The sequence below is a fragment of the Phycomyces blakesleeanus genome, assembly GCF_001638985.1.
Source record: "Phycomyces blakesleeanus NRRL 1555(-) unplaced genomic scaffold PHYBLscaffold_46, whole genome shotgun sequence".
NCBI classification, from domain to species: Eukaryota; Fungi; Mucoromycota; class Mucoromycetes; order Mucorales; family Phycomycetaceae; genus Phycomyces; species Phycomyces blakesleeanus.
Window position 1 is genome coordinate 12,668 of NW_017265192.1, and position 15,583 is coordinate 28,250.

Sequence of the window (15,583 nt, forward strand, 5' to 3'; positions counted from 1 at the left end):
TCTATATCAGTATACAGATGTTGTAGAGATCTTTTCTTCCAAAAACATATCTCTTTTGTTAAAAGAAGTGTACTTGTTGATAACTGGGAGTGTACAGATAATTTGATTGAGAAAAAATTTTAGGCAATTGATAACTATAAAATTTCAAGTACTTTTGTTGTTGAGAAAATCACAGACAATATTCCAATATGTCCCACATGCAAAACAACAATTAAGAAAAAAACACTTCCAACACTTGCTCTCTTCAATAGTCTTCAATTTCCTGATTGCATTATTTGCTTAGACAATCTCACAAGATTAGAAAAAGACTTGTTGCACATCAACATGTTTTCTAATTTATATGAACACACAAAGGATTAACCAGACAATATAGAAGTAAAGGCGACATTGTTAATGTCAATATAACAGTTTCATTACTTTCTTGTAATTTTGACAACTCAAATACAATCTATTTGAGTTTGGCTTGTAGAATCGGTTATATAAAAGACTCTATCAGAGGTAATATAAGTCATGTTAAAGTTTGGAGAGCAGCACTATTTCTACAGACAACAACACTCTCTTAAAAATATACTATCTTCTTGAGTTATAATTGGATACAAGAGGTTGCCAATAATGATAGTGAAAACATAGAAGAAGTTAATAGTGTTGAAGACTTTGAAAGGAATAAAGAAAGTAGTACCAAACACAAATCAATAAATCTAGTGAGCAGGAAACAGCTATAGTTTCAGATCACAAAGCTCTCAGACTTTTGTCTGAATATAAAAGAATTTCTTTATCTATTTTGACTGATAAAGACAGTGACTTTTTGGCTTTTCCTCAAATCTTCTGTGACTAGCAATTATCTACTGATACTCTGACTTACTCTTTCCTGACAAAGTTTATTGCAAGGAGATTTGATTGTAGAGCAGCACAAAGAGTAGAGTATATACTCTATATGGACAGAAAAAATCAAATAATCACAATGTTTAATAACCAAAATACAGTTTTCCAAAAGAATACAAAACTCTTCAATAATATACTATATGCTGCATCTGACTTCTTGAATAATGATAGTATTGATGAATTACTCAGTAAAGATCAGACTTATAAGACATTGAGTAGTATTCCTTCTACTGCAAAATATTAGAAAAACAAGTACTAGAAAAATAAAAAAATATTATAGTTTTAAGTAATCAGAAAGGTAGTGGAAAAGTCAGAGGTTTTTTCAGCTAAGCTGTTTATTTTATTTAAGTTAAGAATATATTTTTGACATATTCTATTAGTTTAAATACACAATAAAAAATTCATATTTTTCTAGGTTGCTATAAAAGCACCAAATAAAGTATTTGTAATACTTGTTTTCTTTTTTATTTTATAATTCAAGCTATACACATTTTTTTGTAAGGAGGCTGGGCCTCAGAAATTTTATTGAGCTTAACAATTCTAAGAGAAAGAGGAAGTCACAATCCTGTTTTTGGGTTTTTAAATTATATGTAAAATGAGTGAGTAGCTAGTCTGAAAGAGGCAGGGATAGTTTCGCATGAAAACTGGTGACAAAAGAAGCAGCAGTGACAAGGACTGATGTGCTCAAGAAAGGAGCATTGTCAAACATAAAGGACCAGTAATGGCACCAGATTGTGAGAAGAATACAGCTGACAAAAGAAACGGCAAGAATGTCTGGAGTGAGGGATGGTGGGAGACATAAGAAAAAAAGAGCAGAATGAATGTCTTGCATGGAGGGCACATTGCCAAAATGGGTTGACCAAAACATAGTCCAGATGGAGAACTTTGGAGAACAAGTGAACAGAAAGTGAGATGTAGATTCCTTGATGTCACCACATATGGGGCAGGACCCGCCAGGAAAGATGGTAGGAACCGTTTGATGTAGAACAGAGCAACACAACAGCTTGTTGTGAAGAGTGCGGAACCATAAAGAACAGACAGAATGGTGGATGGAAGTGGACCAGAACGTGCACCGTTGGTGGGTGTGGAGAGGAGGAATGGGGTTGTCTGGAGACAGGGTGCAAAGGGTGTGGAACGTTTTGGGCAAGAATGGTTTGCAAGGTATTATGGGAAACATACTGGTGAGGAAGGGGCTGGGGTCCACATGCAACACAATGGGAGAGGAAGGTGGAGGAAGGAGACCATCAAGCAAGGAATGTAGGAGAAGAGAGCGGAAGAAGAAAGGTTGTAATAGAACGGAATGATTGTCAACTTGATGGAAGAACTTGGTGATGATGCGAGGGGATTGTGGACACTTGGGTCTTGTTTGATGACAAAGTACTTGCAATGAATCATCTACAACAAAAGCGTCAGTGACGAGAAGATGTCGCCAAGTCCGTGGTATGAGAGAGGATGGTAGGCAGATAGAGGGGAGAGGCAAGGAGAGGTATGTGGGGTGGTTAATAGAAATGGAGTCAAAGAAGTGTGGCAGGAGATCAATGGCAGCAAATATGTTTCTAAAAACACTGTCAATATGGCGGAAAGGTAGAGGACGAAGATCAGGAAAAAGTAAAGGTAGACGAGGATCCAGGATCCCAGAAAAGGACCAAAGAAGGAAGGACAACCAAGGAAGGACCAGACCGGATTGACCAAATGGGGAACAGACAAGAGGGAGAAGCCAACGAAGTTGTAGAGCAGATTGCTGTATAATTGGATCAAAAACCCCAAGTCCACCAGATATGGATGGGAGGCATAATGTGGCAAGCTTGATTGGAGGGAACATATGATGTTGAAGAAATTGTTCCATGGCTGATCATATCTTGGATATGAAGGCAACAGGGACAGATATCACTCGAAGAACATGCCATAGTTTGGAGAGAATGAGTGTTTAGAATGGTGGCATGGCCACGGATTGAGAGAGAGCATGAGAGATGAATATGACAGGCGGATTAGATTTTGGTGAGAAGAGAGGAACAGAAGGAGTCGCGTTGTATGATGGATGTGTAAAGTGGGAAGCCAAGGTAAATGAGTGGAAGTGGAGAGCATTTATCATGACAGTCCACAATTTGAAACTGTTGTAGGATGTCTTGCCAGGACAACAGAAGGCAACCGGACAGGGACAGAGCTTGTGTTTTGTGCATGTTGATATGGGCATTGGATATGTTGGCATAAGTGTTTAAGTGGACTTGGAGGCGGGAAAGACTAGGAGGATTGGGGAGGAACACAAGGAGGTTGTTGGCATAGGCAAGGAACTTGATGGCTTGTGGTGGGAGGAGTGGTAATGGAATTCGTGGGTTAGGGTCTGTGGGGGAAGGAACGGTGGGTGGTGAGATAGACAGTGTGTAGCCAGGGAATTCAGAATCGTGAAGGAGACGGCAAAGGAGTGGTTTGAAGGCAAGGTTGAAAAGGACTGGAGAGAAAGGGTCCCCTTGACGCAAACCATGGGATTGAGAGAGAGAGCAAGAAATATGGCCATTGACATTGATGGTAATGTTAGTCAAAAAAAAAGGGAGCATATGGATGAGATGAGAGATTAGGGGAAGTAAAAGTGAGTGAGAACCTTTCGCAGGTAATCTGGATGAACTCTATCATAAGCCTTCTCCTGATCAGATAACAGTCCTATGTCAGAGGCATTGGTGATTCAAGCATTTTCCATGATGGCTTTGGTCAGGATTCTATTGTCTGCAATAAACTATCCATGGATAAATCCAGTTTGGTATGCGGAAGCAAGAGAGCTGGCTGCAGGAATCATGCAGTTGTTGACAAGGTGGGTGAATACTTTGGCACCGGCATTAATGAGAGCTATGGGCCTCCAGTTCTTGAGAGAGGGCAGGTCTCTTTTCTTGGGAAGAAGGATAACACATGTCAACTGCCAGGAAGTAGGGAATATACCAAGATGGAGGGTATTATTGTAAATGACATAAGTGAGGTTGGTGTACATGGGATGGTCAATAAGGAGTTGGAGGATTTCATAGGGTATGCCATCTGGGCCGGGGCTACTGGACTTAGGGGAGCAAGTGGTGCTAGCACAGATGTTGATTATTGTTAAAGGGGCAGTGAGTTGATCATGGATGGAGTCAGAGAGGTAAAGGTCAGGAGGAAGGTTGCCTAGCAAATCTGAAACTGCGGGCGGTTGGATGGGATCAGCTGTGTACAAAACCTCATAAAAGGCTGCAGCAGCATCAGTCATGTCTGTTGCGTCAGTGCAGACGTGGTCGGTGGTAGGGTGGCAAAGAGAGGTGATGGTGGTACAGGATTGACGGGTAGTGACAGTTCGTTTCAAATAACCAGCAGAACATTCACCTTGTTCTCGCCAGTGTTTACTGGCACGAAGAGCTAGTATCTCGACTTGTTCGGTTTGGAGAGACTGTATTTGACGTTTGAGGTGAGGAAGTTGCGGAATGGTCGAAGGGTCCAGATGTTGGTGGAGGAGATGGTTGCATTTGGCATGTAGTTTGCGTTCTTGGTCAGCAAGGGTGCGGCAAGGACGACGAGAAAAAGCGAGGGCAAATTGGGCGATTTTGGATTTGATCCAGTCCCACTGGTCTTGTATAGAGCCTATGTGGGGAAGCTGGGGAGAGAGAGATGAAAGAAGATTATCGAGTTCCTCACAAAAGGAAGGGTTGAGAGCAAGGCGTGGGTTGGCACGCCAAAGTCCCTTGCCAATTTGTTGGGTCATAGTAAAGCGAAATGTCACCTTCACAAGATAGTGATCTGACTATAAAGGTTGGATGTATGTTACAGAGGAAGACATTATGGATGGGGCGATATCGGGGGAAGCATAAATATAGTCTAGGCATGAAGAGAAAGATCCTCTTTGAAATGTAGGGAGGGGGGGGGGGCGTACCTGTTGGAGTGACACAGTCATGTAGATTAGATCGCACAAACTGAAGCCATTCACGTGGGGCCTTTGGGGTGCGAGTTATGGGTGTGGTTGTAGAGGGCAGAGAGTTATAGTTAAGGTCACCCAAAAGAATAAATCGGGAGGGGAGAGGTGGGATAAAGTGAGGGTTGTTGAGAAGTGATGTAAGAAAATTATGTCTATGGCTTGGGGTGGATGGGGCATATACAACGCAGATACGGATGGGGGGGAAGAGATTGTTGGAGTGAGTGACAGTAGCTGTAATGCTGCGACCACACATGGTGAATAAGGGGTCAGTAAACATTAGAAAGGGGGAAAGAGAGACTAGGCCGCAATGGGGCGACCATAATGTAGATGAGGAACGGAATTGATGTTGGAAGGTCTGTTGAAGAGCTTCTGTGGTGGCATGGGTTTCTTGGAGGGCGAGTATGTCAAGATGTTGGGAGCGGAGGTATCGAATAAATAAGGATCGTCTTTGGGGGTCTTGCAATTTTGCAAGCCCTCTACAGTTTAGTGTTCCTATATTGATCATTGAGGGAGGTTAATATTTTGGTGAACGACAATACCTGTCATAAGTGAGCCATGTTGGTCATTGTCTGCATTATTGCTGTTGCTAGAGGATTTGGATTCAGCACCATTTTTGCTGTCTTGAGTATCCATAGCCAAATCGTCCTTGTTAGGATCATATTCTTGGTATAGAATGTCACGGTTTTATTCGTCGGTAATGTTTTTCAATGCTGCATGGAGGACTCGTCAGTAAGGGTCATGAGTGGATAGCTGTGCAAGTTCGGCCTCAATCTTGGCTGCAGACTTGCCCAAGATGTCAAACTGATTAGCAGGCAGTGTGAGAGGAGTGGACTTTTTCTTTCACTTGGGCAGTGCAGGAAGGACAGGGGGAAGACTTTGTGTATGGGCAGGGGTGGACTAAGATTTACGACGAGGCTGTTTACAGATGTGTTTGTTACTGGTGTTGTTGTCAAGATGAGGGTTGTTGATATGGGGACAGATTGCCTGAAGGTAGCCAACTGCTTGACAGGCGTGACAAGTGCGAGATTTGATTGGGCGGGTGGGGCAGTCAGCCAGAACGTGGCCCATGGCCTTACAGTATCTGCAATGGGGACCCATCTTGGCCTAAGTGCTGAAAACATGACCATAACCTTCGCAGGGAATCTTGTGAACCAGGGGAGAGTAAACACGATCCTGGTTAGGTGGGCGTTCCAGGTACACGTAGCCAGATCCAGTAAAGAACCTGTTCTCCAGGTAAATAATGATCTCCTTGATGGTGCCAAAAGAGTAGAGGGAAGAACAAATAAGTTCGTTAAGGCAGGGGCGGGAGAGGTGAGGAAGACCAGTGATGTTGAGTTTCATCATCATAACAGAAGACGAAATGGCACGGTGGGCGAGAATAATGGAATCTTTGATGACAATGGGTTTGGCACATGCACGATTGCAAAGGGTGTCAGATTCAAAGTAAAGTTCGACGATGTGTGTGTTGTTGTGCACAGAGGTAACTTCAGCAAAAGCTTCATCCTCAGAGAAAGCGGTGTGAATTGCTGTCCAGAAGGCGGCCATAAATGAGTCATCAGATTGGGACAGGTTGTAAAAAACAGAGTGGGGGGAAGTACCGAACCAACATTCTGTAGGAATGGCATTGTTGTGCACAGAGGTAACTTCAGCAAAAGCTTCCTCCTCAGAGAAAGTGGTGTGAATTGCTGTCCAGAAGGCGGCCATAAATGAGTCGTCAGATTGGGACAGGTTGTAAAAAACAGAGTGGGGGGAAGTACCGAACGGACATTCTGTAGGAATGGCATATGGGTCATCTAAACCAAGTACGCGTTCTATGCACGTGAGGGAGCGTTGTTTTTCAGGGTCGACCAAGGAGACAAAGGTGATAGGAGTGGTAGTAAATAAAGCATGTGTAGGGGCGTTTGATTGGGTTGATGGATGTATGTTAGGTGATAGAGAAGGGAAGTTGTTGTCTCCATAGTGTGGTGACCCTTGTGGGGTCGTTTCCTGTTGGGTAGCAGGAAGAGCCATAAATTCAAGCTATACACAATATGTTCTCCTCTACCCAAATCTACATCTTAGACTGTCACTGCATTAAATATTACAACAGTCCTCAGAAATCTTCTTATGCTGCAAAGCATACTGAGACTCATCATAATAAGAGAACTAGAGTTGAAGGTACCAGAATATTTGAGAATAGTATAATAGGATGTTTCAGCAGTTTTAGATGTTTGATTATTCTTATTTCGGGAGTTAAAAATATAAGGCAATAACAACTAATCTCTAAACAATCAACTGAGTGCCCTAAATATTACATAAAATCTATATTTTACTAAATTAGATAATTGCCTATAGATTCTTTATCTATAGATGAAAACATTTATCTCCCAAGACATATATAGACAAATATATCTATAGATAAAGATATCTATAGATGAAGACATCTAGATTTGATATTACTTATAAGTGTTGTATTATTAAGTGTATTTCTATACAAAATATCAGTTTAAATAAGATAAGAAATGTAACTGTAAATGCATATTTATTGCCTTTATACTTCTAATTTTAAACATGAGCACCAAGAATTCTGCAGAAGTGTGTACGTAAAAGATATGTCTCTACAAATACACCACATACTAATATAATATCATATAGCTGCTAGCCAAAAAAGAGGATTTACATGCTGGAACAATGCCAATATTAGGGATAAGCCATCATCTATCAAAAGCCTTATTGACTGGCTTACCTATGCAGTAAACTACAGTTGCTGGAAAGGTGGGGATTCCAGTAGAAAGACAAAAGAGACTCTTTGCTCAGAGATCAAAGCTATATTGTTTGAGAATGATATTACTCACCAGTCCAACAGTGATATCCGCAGCAAGATACAGTACTTGCATGACAAGTTCAAGGATGCCACTGATTTTATCAACGGAACCGGTCAAGGGATTCTTAATGATGTAGACAAGAATGGCAATCCCACAGCTGCAGCTGAAAAGACGCTTAAAGGTATACTTATAAAATTAATATATATATATTAGTAATAGAGTGGTTTGTAATAAATAAGAGCTTTATGTCTCTGTTTGTAAATATAGTGAAAAAAAAAACGCACCTACTATTACAATCTCAAGGATGTGATGATTAGCAGACCATCAACTGTAGCTCCCTTCCCAGTGTCAAATAGAGACCCAGCTGATGTTTCCAATGTGTTTGAAAGGGCTAGCCAATATGACAAGGAAGCAACTCAAGTAGAAGTTGATGGAGGCAAGGGAGGCAAGGGAGGCAAGGGAGGCAAGGGAGGCAAGGGAGTCCAGGATGTCCCAGATGTCCAGGATGTCCAGGATTTCCAAGATGTTCTTGATGTCCAGGATTTTGAACAGTTTGAAACGACGTTCCCAGTTGAGTGTCTGTCTGCAGCCTCAAATCACTAAAGGCCTTCCAAGCGAGCCCAAAGAACAATAGACTTGAGCATCTCTGATGTTGTAGAAGAGTCAATCAAGATGAACTGTGAGCATTTTGATTTGATGCAGAAGAAAAGTTCCACGAGAGGGAACTTCAGCATCAAAAAGACATTCACGATAACAAGATGATGTTTGAGAGAAAAAGGCTGGAGATCAAAGAGAAACGAGTCCAGAATGAAACACAACAAGCAGAGAATGAAGCAAAGCGATTGGAGAATGATGGCATTCAAATCAAGCTTCAGTACATTGCCAAGTCGGAGAGTTTGGGACTTTCTAAAGAGTGTATTTTGAAGGAATTAAATATAACACTTTAATAAGATATACTATATACCAGGCAAACTATATATGTAAAAGTAAAAATGATTTTGATATCAATATTTGCAAAATAATATGCTTTATTCTCTCTCTTTTCTTTACACAGTTCTATTTGAAATCTAGATTCTCTATTTCTCTCACTCTCATCCTCATCTTCGTTGGCATCGTCATCCTTGCTGATAAGTTCCAAGAAGTCTTTATCTTCATGGCTTAACAGTAAGTTGTGTAAAATACAACAACTTCTGACCCATATCCCAATCTTTGCAATGTCATACTTGTTTTTTATGACGGTTTGTAAGCCTTTCAAAGATTGAAATCTCCCTTTGAGATTTCCAATGCAATGCTCAACTTTGACACATACATTGGTGTGTTTGTAGTTGAATATCTCGTTTTCAGCCAAGATTGTTCCATTATGCAGCTTCTTGTAAGTAGGGACTACATATCGGCTTGGTACATATGCTAAATCTCCAAGAAGATATTGATCCCCTAAAAAAAACCAGCCAGAAGTTCTTCCCAGCTGCCAGTTTGCAAAGTTACAGGCTTCATGAGAACATCCTGCCCATCCAGTGTAGCAGTGACAGATCATCTTTTTATCATCACATACAATTGTTGCCAAAATACTGTAGTAAGACTTCCAGCTGTAGAAGTCCTCGCCTTTCCATGTTGGCTTATATTCCAATCCAATCAAGGTCCCATCCACAAAATCAATGCAAGAAGGGAAGTCTGTCTTATCTTCATTTCTTTTACTGATAATACAACATTCTAGCTTATCATGCCAAAACGCAGTTCTGCTCTCTAGGCACATAATGGCAGTGAGAAACCTTTCAGTATATTGGCAAACTGATTCTTCTAAACAATGGAATGCAGTTAAGTACTAAAGTATATACACAATGTATAATTCTTTCAGGATATTAAACCTTACCACTGATACACATTGATTGTGCAATACGACCTATGGAAGCACCATTTCCATACGCACCTAACCATTCTAATGCCACCATCATCTGAATCATAGGCTCAGTCTGCTTCTTGCGAGGATCACTCCAGAATACCTGGTGCCCCTTGATCATATTTAATATATAATTGAACGAATCTCTGTTCATGTGAAACTCTTGTCTGAACCAATCATCATCTACTTAGTATATGAGCCAATCTACTCTGCTAGGAGCTCAAGAGACACGGACTCTTGGGCAGAAATATTACTTTTCAAGTACAATCTTGTATATAACAAGTTCAGGGCGGTCCTTCACGATGTTCAATAAGAAAGTATCAAGAGAGAGTTGTCTTTTTATAAGCTTTTTAAGAATTGCTTCTTTGAGATGTCTAAAAACCATTTGTCTGTCATTTAATGTAGGCATTTTTGATAAAATATAGTGTTTTTAAAATACAATGTAGTGAGAAAAACAGAGAAAACATAAAAAACAGAGTTGATTATGCTTAAATATTTTTTTTCAGATTAATGAGAGCCAATGATTTTTCAATATTAAACCTCCAAAACAAAAACAATCGAACAACTAAAACTGCTGAAACACTCTAATATATTCAATGTTGGTTTTTTATTTGCTGTGTAATAATCACTTTAATTTTTTATTTTTTATTTTTTATTTATGTTGTTTATTTTCAAACTTTTAATGAAACACAGTCACAATGAGAAATATGGATATAGATACTGAGAGTAAGACATTTTTTATTTGAAAGCAGAAAAAAAAACTAATAAACTACTTTATTCCATATTTGTAGTGATCCCAACCTCTTGTTCTGATTCTGTGAAAGCAATGGACTGTCAGGCCAACTCACCTTTTTTGGATGCCGTCTCAATGTTTGACAATGATGGCAATGTCAATGATTTCAATAACAATGTTAAAGATGAAGTCAATGAAACCAAGATTGAGGACTTCAACAGCGAAGATCAGTGTGAGATACATAAAAACAACTAAAAGAAAAAAAGAATATAAGAAAAATCAAGTGTTAATTTTTTTTTAATTTTTTTACAGACTTTTGCTGCTCCTGATATGTCCAAAAATGAAGTTCATCAATTTATAGCCATCTTTACAATACTGTTTGCTTCACGTCATGTTGTTGATAAGGGTGCTGCTGTTCTGATTGAGTTTATCAACAATCTGCTAAGAATCTATGACCAAGATTTTTAATTACCAGCCAGTCTTGCTGGTTTACAAAAAATAGCACAATTTTTTGCTATTACAAAAGGCATCAAGAAATTTGTGACGTGCCAAGACTGTCATACAGTATATTAGAATATTATATCTGCTTCTCCTCAATGTGTTTCCTCAAAACTTGGTGCCAGGTCTACATGTAACTGTAATTTGCTAAAACCAGTATCTTCTAGTACCTTGGTTTCAAAATGAAAATATGTTTACCAATCCATTAAAAATGCATTGAGCATTTTCTTTTGTTGCCCTAGTTTCAAAGCCAAGATTCATCAATAGATTAAGGAGTTGAAAGATAAAGATGATGTTTTATTTGTGTCAGACTCACACTTACTAATGTTAACACTTAATATTGACTGGTTCCAGCCCTTTGACAGTGTCACTCACTCCTCTGGTGCTATCTATCTGACCATCAACAATTTGCCCTGTGATGAAACATTCAAGCCAGAGGATATTATTTTCGTCGATCTCATGTCTGGTCCAAAGGAGCCAAAAACCAATGAGATGAATGGTTACTTGGAGCCAGGTGGATGATTTCAAGCAGATGTACATTGGCATGTGAATTTCTACACACAAATTTCCAAATAACTTCAATGTTTGTGCTGCACTACTGATGGTTGCATGTGATATCTCAGCCACCAGAAAGACAAGTGGATTAACAAAGCCTAACAGCACATGTGCTTGCTACAGGTGCAGTTGGCAGTTTACTTGGTCAGGGAGCAGCAACCAGGTTGTTTTCCATAGATTCAATTATTCTTGTTGGAATATATGCAGTAATGCAGAGAGCAGGTTGCATGCTAAGGAGTGGAAGGATACAAGTACACACTCAGAAAGGCATCAACTGGAGGTTGAAAATAGTGTTTGATGGCTGCAGTTGCAACGCCTTAGATACTTTGATCTAGTATGCAAAACAATTATTGATCCCATGCTTAATTTTTTTCTGAGGACGTCTAAGAGATTAATAAATTGGTGGATTGATGAGAAGACAATTGGATCTGAATAGTTTGCATCGATAGAGAAAATTGCAGAGACAATGGTACTGCCCAGAGATTACACCATGCTGACAAACAAAATTGGAAAGGGCTTCAGCTACATGAAAGCCAACGAGTGGAAATTATGGGTACTGGTCTATTCTCCTGTCTTGTTGTGTGATATTCTCTCCCCAATACAATTCAAGAACTGGATGTATTTCGTTGATGTATGACAATACTATGTAAACCCCAGCATTACATTTGATAAGATCACCACTGCCCAAAGTCTGTTAGAAAATTTTTGTAATGCATGCAACATAGACTATACTGCTACTATCCTTATCTGCAATATGTACCTACACCTCAATCTTCACAAACGCATTCGTGATTTTGGACCAGTGTATGGTTATTGACTCTTTGGGTCTGAGCAATACAATGATATTTTAAAGAATTTCAAAACAAATGGAAAAGACGGTTTTGAGGCAACCTACATGAAAAATTTTGTTCAGAATGCGTATAAGAGTGATTATGTCAATGCTGTTCTTAAAAGTTCTAGCCAGATCCCCTTCATTCACACTCTGTCTAAACTTGTTACAACCTCCATACCTGCCGCCACAGTCACCACTCTCTCCAGTCGCCCATTCAGATTGCAAGCATTCGTTCAAGGCTACACTGATCCTTATAATCCACCCAAGGGTAACGAGTCTCTTCCTTCTTCTACATTTCCTCTAAAATACAAAAAGCCATCAGTAATGGATGATTCCGACTATCTCCATTTACTTGAATATTACTAAGTCGCGTAAAACCTCCTAGACCTTGCCAGCTATCAGGACACGCCCTATAATTGCCTAGCACTTGACAATCACATCATCAAATTGAAGTCAATTGACATTCTTAGTCAACACTATCGAGGAAAAAACAACAGCACAATCAGTTGCAGATCACTAGTTCAATCAAAGATTGTTGATAGTAATAGAAACATTATACTTGGATTTGCTGAAAAAATTCAGTATCTTTTTACACACTTCTTCTAACTTCCACTCATACACAATCTCTATCTGACTCGTATAGTTCATGATCATCAACATGTATTCGCATTTATCAAGTGGTTTCATATTTTCTCTGATAGATCGCATGAGGATGGCAGTGTTGAGTTCTGTTTGCCTACGTTCTCTCCTGATGGCTACCACAGCATTATATCTGTACATTGCATCTTATTAGAGGTTGCTACAGCTACTATTGCAATAAGTTTAAATGTTAGCAAAATGCCAGTAATTTCATTGGCAAAGAAGCTGTATGCTGAAATAATAAATAAAGTAAACTTTAACATTTCTTTTTCTTTAACAAAAAAACAAAGTGCGTATTTTTGATATATATATTGATAGTATTTTGTATGTAAAAAGTAATATGTAGATAAAAAGAGAGAGGAAATTTTTGTTTATTTAGTACTCATCTCTAAGAACCTACTGAGGAAATTTGGGGGTTATGTCATCTGGGACTGCTGTATTGGACACACTGATCAAAACCCTCTCCTTCATTTGAGAAGCACTTGACCCTATTGCTTCAATAACATAATCATCAACAAATTTAATGAGAGTATTGAACTAAAATAATTTTGTTAATACTTTACTTTATATTTTTATAATAAGACACGATTATCAATATAAAATTATATATCTCGTCACTTCTCCATCCTGACCAAACAATCTTGACAATGCTCTTCATGCGATTCTTGAAGTCTTTATCTGCAGGTTGTTCATCAGACATTACTGCCACTTGCATCATAAAGTCACAATCTCTCTACATTTGTAGATCAATTGCTTCTTTATTGTCTATGTATGCAAGTAAATGGCGAGTATGATTCTAATAGTAGTTTTTTTCTATATTAGTATTTTTAAAATTCTCAAGACAAAACTATAATATTTTGAAATTATTTATTTAGAGATTACACTTACATCTCTGGCATGTCCTGCCGCACTGCCTTATTTTCTGCTGGTTCAAATTTGAAATTGACCTTTTGAGACTTTTTTCTGTTGGAGGCTTTGTAAGTAGCTTTTTGAAAAAGTTAATTTTCTATTGGGAATTTTTTTTATTCCTTCTCTTCTCCCTCTCTTTATTTCGAATACAAACTAAACATCAATCTCAACATGTTCAACCCAATTATTTACAATATTTCAAACATTCAAAGTGTTTTAGTCCACTCGTCTTTGAAGAAGATTAAAATGCTTCCTTTTAAAGTAGTTGTATATGTAAAAGCTAGTAAATGGAGACGTTGTCTTGACCAAATCAATACTCTTTGCTCAACGAAATGGAATAAAAAAAGACGCCTTGATTCAAAGAAATATTTTTTTGGAGAAACATGTTAGTGTCATCATGCAGACATATATATACCAGAGCGAGATTCACACCCTGCACAAAAAGAATCAAAGGCATGTGAATGTAATAGAGCTTTGAAAATAAAGCAGTTCAAAAAGTCTTCTACTATTGGTATGCTCTGTATGACAAGTGATCATAACACATATTCCTGAAGACAGATCAGAGATTAGAACTTTTCCCTTGCCTTTTGAAGCTATTAAATTGATTGAAGATCAACTGAGAAGTGGAAACAGCTGTAAAAGCATAAGAATATCTGTTTTTTGATAGATTGACAGCTAGGATGTTGGTGTTAGAAACCCAAACTACAAAGAGATATACAATAGAATGAAGAAGATATATTAAAAAAGATAAAAGGAAGTTCTTATTTAACAGTTTTGGTAAAATGAAATAAAATAGATAACAATTTCACTATGGCTATAGGAGTGACAACTGTGCCCAAAATAGGCACATAACTGCCATTTTTCTGGTCAAAAGCCAATAATTTCTCTGCAGTTTTTGGTAAGATGGCAATGTCATAAGCAACATTTTAAAAAAGAAGCATGAAATCTGTTTTTTTTTGTTGCTGTACGATGTCTCGAATAGTCTAGAAAGTGTTTGTAAGTTGTAATGACCACTTTAAGTATTGAAATGTATGTTTTATTTAATATTAAAGATGTTCAGTTTTATTCGGATTAATTTTTTATGGAAAGTATGAACGAAATGGAAACATAACTGCTATTATGTTTTTTTAAACCAAGACTTTTTTTAAAAAAGATACACCTTTCTTCTTGTTTACTTCAATTTTATTTTAATTTAAATTGCGTAACGGCATGTAGAACATGTAGAGAATAAAAAAAACATAAGTTATATAGAGAATAAAAAAAAGATAGGGCATATAAAGAAATAAAAAAATAGAAAACATAGAGTATATAGAAAATAAAAAAAACATAAGGTATATGGAAAATAATAATAATATAGAATATATGGAAGATATAGAAAGCATAAAAAATATAGGGTATATAGAGCATATAAAAAATAAAAAATAAAAAAAAGTTATAAAATAGAAATGTTGCCCTTTGTAATGCGCATATTATTGTTGAAAACATAATAAGGTACAATTACGTAGAACTGATTTCCATTTGGTGGGTATTGTATAAGGTCAACTTGATGACAAATATCATCAACACTTATTACTGCATATGTAGGTTGTGTTTGGCGACCTGTTGAGCTGTTTTGTGACCGCTGTTTGACGATTGGTACAGATGAGTCGTGGGAAGCCGCATCATGTTCCTTCATTACTTCAACAAAAGCAAGGAAACGAAGAGAGCCAAGTGAATCCTCATGCTGGAAGAAGAATATCACCGCATCAACGAGCTAGCTGTAAACAATTATATTACGGTTGCTAAAGTAAGGAAATAAATATAATGTAAGTAACTTTTGATTTTATATTGAAAAATGATATACTTACTTTCTGTAAGGACAGGTAAACATCACGTAATGATTACTGCAGCTTCTTTCATTTCTTCT

The 15,583-nt window shown here is 38.0% G+C and overlaps 8 protein-coding genes across 8 annotated transcripts; 3 read left to right on the top strand and 5 right to left on the bottom strand.

Annotated features, from left to right (window-relative positions):
- Window positions 1-1,489: 1,489 nt before the first annotated feature.
- Window positions 1,490-2,728, bottom strand: PHYBLDRAFT_153530 (hypothetical protein; the record flags this gene model as incomplete). Its single annotated transcript, XM_018433177.1, has 1 exon — window positions 1,490-2,728. The coding sequence occupies one exon, from the start codon at window positions 2,726-2,728 to the stop codon at window positions 1,490-1,492; it is 1,239 nt and encodes a 412-aa protein (XP_018283328.1).
- An 888-nt stretch (window positions 2,729-3,616) lies between these two features.
- On the bottom strand, window positions 3,617-3,919 carry PHYBLDRAFT_92117 (hypothetical protein; the record flags this gene model as incomplete). Its single annotated transcript, XM_018443782.1, has 1 exon — window positions 3,617-3,919. A coding segment is annotated over one exon (303 nt), but the record flags the coding sequence as incomplete, so codon positions are not given.
- Window positions 3,920-5,914: 1,995 nt separating this feature from the next.
- PHYBLDRAFT_153533 (hypothetical protein) lies at window positions 5,915-6,820 on the bottom strand (the record flags this gene model as incomplete). The annotated part of the gene is made up of 1 exon (XM_018433178.1): window positions 5,915-6,820. The coding sequence occupies one exon, from the start codon at window positions 6,818-6,820 to the stop codon at window positions 5,915-5,917; it is 906 nt and encodes a 301-aa protein (XP_018283330.1).
- Window positions 6,821-7,360: 540 nt separating this feature from the next.
- Window positions 7,361-8,561, top strand: PHYBLDRAFT_176209 (hypothetical protein; the record flags this gene model as incomplete). Its single annotated transcript, XM_018437686.1, has 5 exons — window positions 7,361-7,388; window positions 7,445-7,795; window positions 7,828-7,871; window positions 7,918-8,184; window positions 8,325-8,561. 5 exons carry the CDS (start codon window positions 7,361-7,363, stop codon window positions 8,559-8,561), a joined length of 927 nt encoding a protein of 308 aa, XP_018283331.1.
- A 796-nt stretch (window positions 8,562-9,357) lies between these two features.
- On the bottom strand, window positions 9,358-9,920 carry PHYBLDRAFT_176210 (hypothetical protein; the record flags this gene model as incomplete). The annotated part of the gene is made up of 3 exons (XM_018437687.1): window positions 9,358-9,411; window positions 9,480-9,678; window positions 9,766-9,920. 3 exons carry the CDS (start codon window positions 9,918-9,920, stop codon window positions 9,358-9,360), a joined length of 408 nt encoding a protein of 135 aa, XP_018283332.1.
- Window positions 9,921-10,209: 289 nt separating this feature from the next.
- On the top strand, window positions 10,210-10,712 carry PHYBLDRAFT_176211 (hypothetical protein; the record flags this gene model as incomplete). The annotated part of the gene is made up of 3 exons (XM_018437688.1): window positions 10,210-10,237; window positions 10,303-10,433; window positions 10,557-10,712. The coding sequence occupies 3 exons, from the start codon at window positions 10,210-10,212 to the stop codon at window positions 10,710-10,712; spliced, it is 315 nt and encodes a 104-aa protein (XP_018283333.1).
- A 354-nt stretch (window positions 10,713-11,066) lies between these two features.
- PHYBLDRAFT_153537 (hypothetical protein) lies at window positions 11,067-13,004 on the top strand (the record flags this gene model as incomplete). Its single annotated transcript, XM_018433179.1, has 8 exons — window positions 11,067-11,256; window positions 11,366-11,420; window positions 11,505-11,577; window positions 11,734-11,928; window positions 12,151-12,450; window positions 12,532-12,670; window positions 12,773-12,903; window positions 12,963-13,004. 8 exons carry the CDS (start codon window positions 11,067-11,069, stop codon window positions 13,002-13,004), a joined length of 1,125 nt encoding a protein of 374 aa, XP_018283334.1.
- A 160-nt stretch (window positions 13,005-13,164) lies between these two features.
- PHYBLDRAFT_176213 (hypothetical protein) lies at window positions 13,165-15,352 on the bottom strand (the record flags this gene model as incomplete). The annotated part of the gene is made up of 6 exons (XM_018437689.1): window positions 13,165-13,305; window positions 13,327-13,330; window positions 13,401-13,499; window positions 13,657-13,753; window positions 14,093-14,195; window positions 15,179-15,352. 6 exons carry the CDS (start codon window positions 15,350-15,352, stop codon window positions 13,165-13,167), a joined length of 618 nt encoding a protein of 205 aa, XP_018283335.1.
- Between the last annotated feature and the right edge of the window lie 231 nt (window positions 15,353-15,583).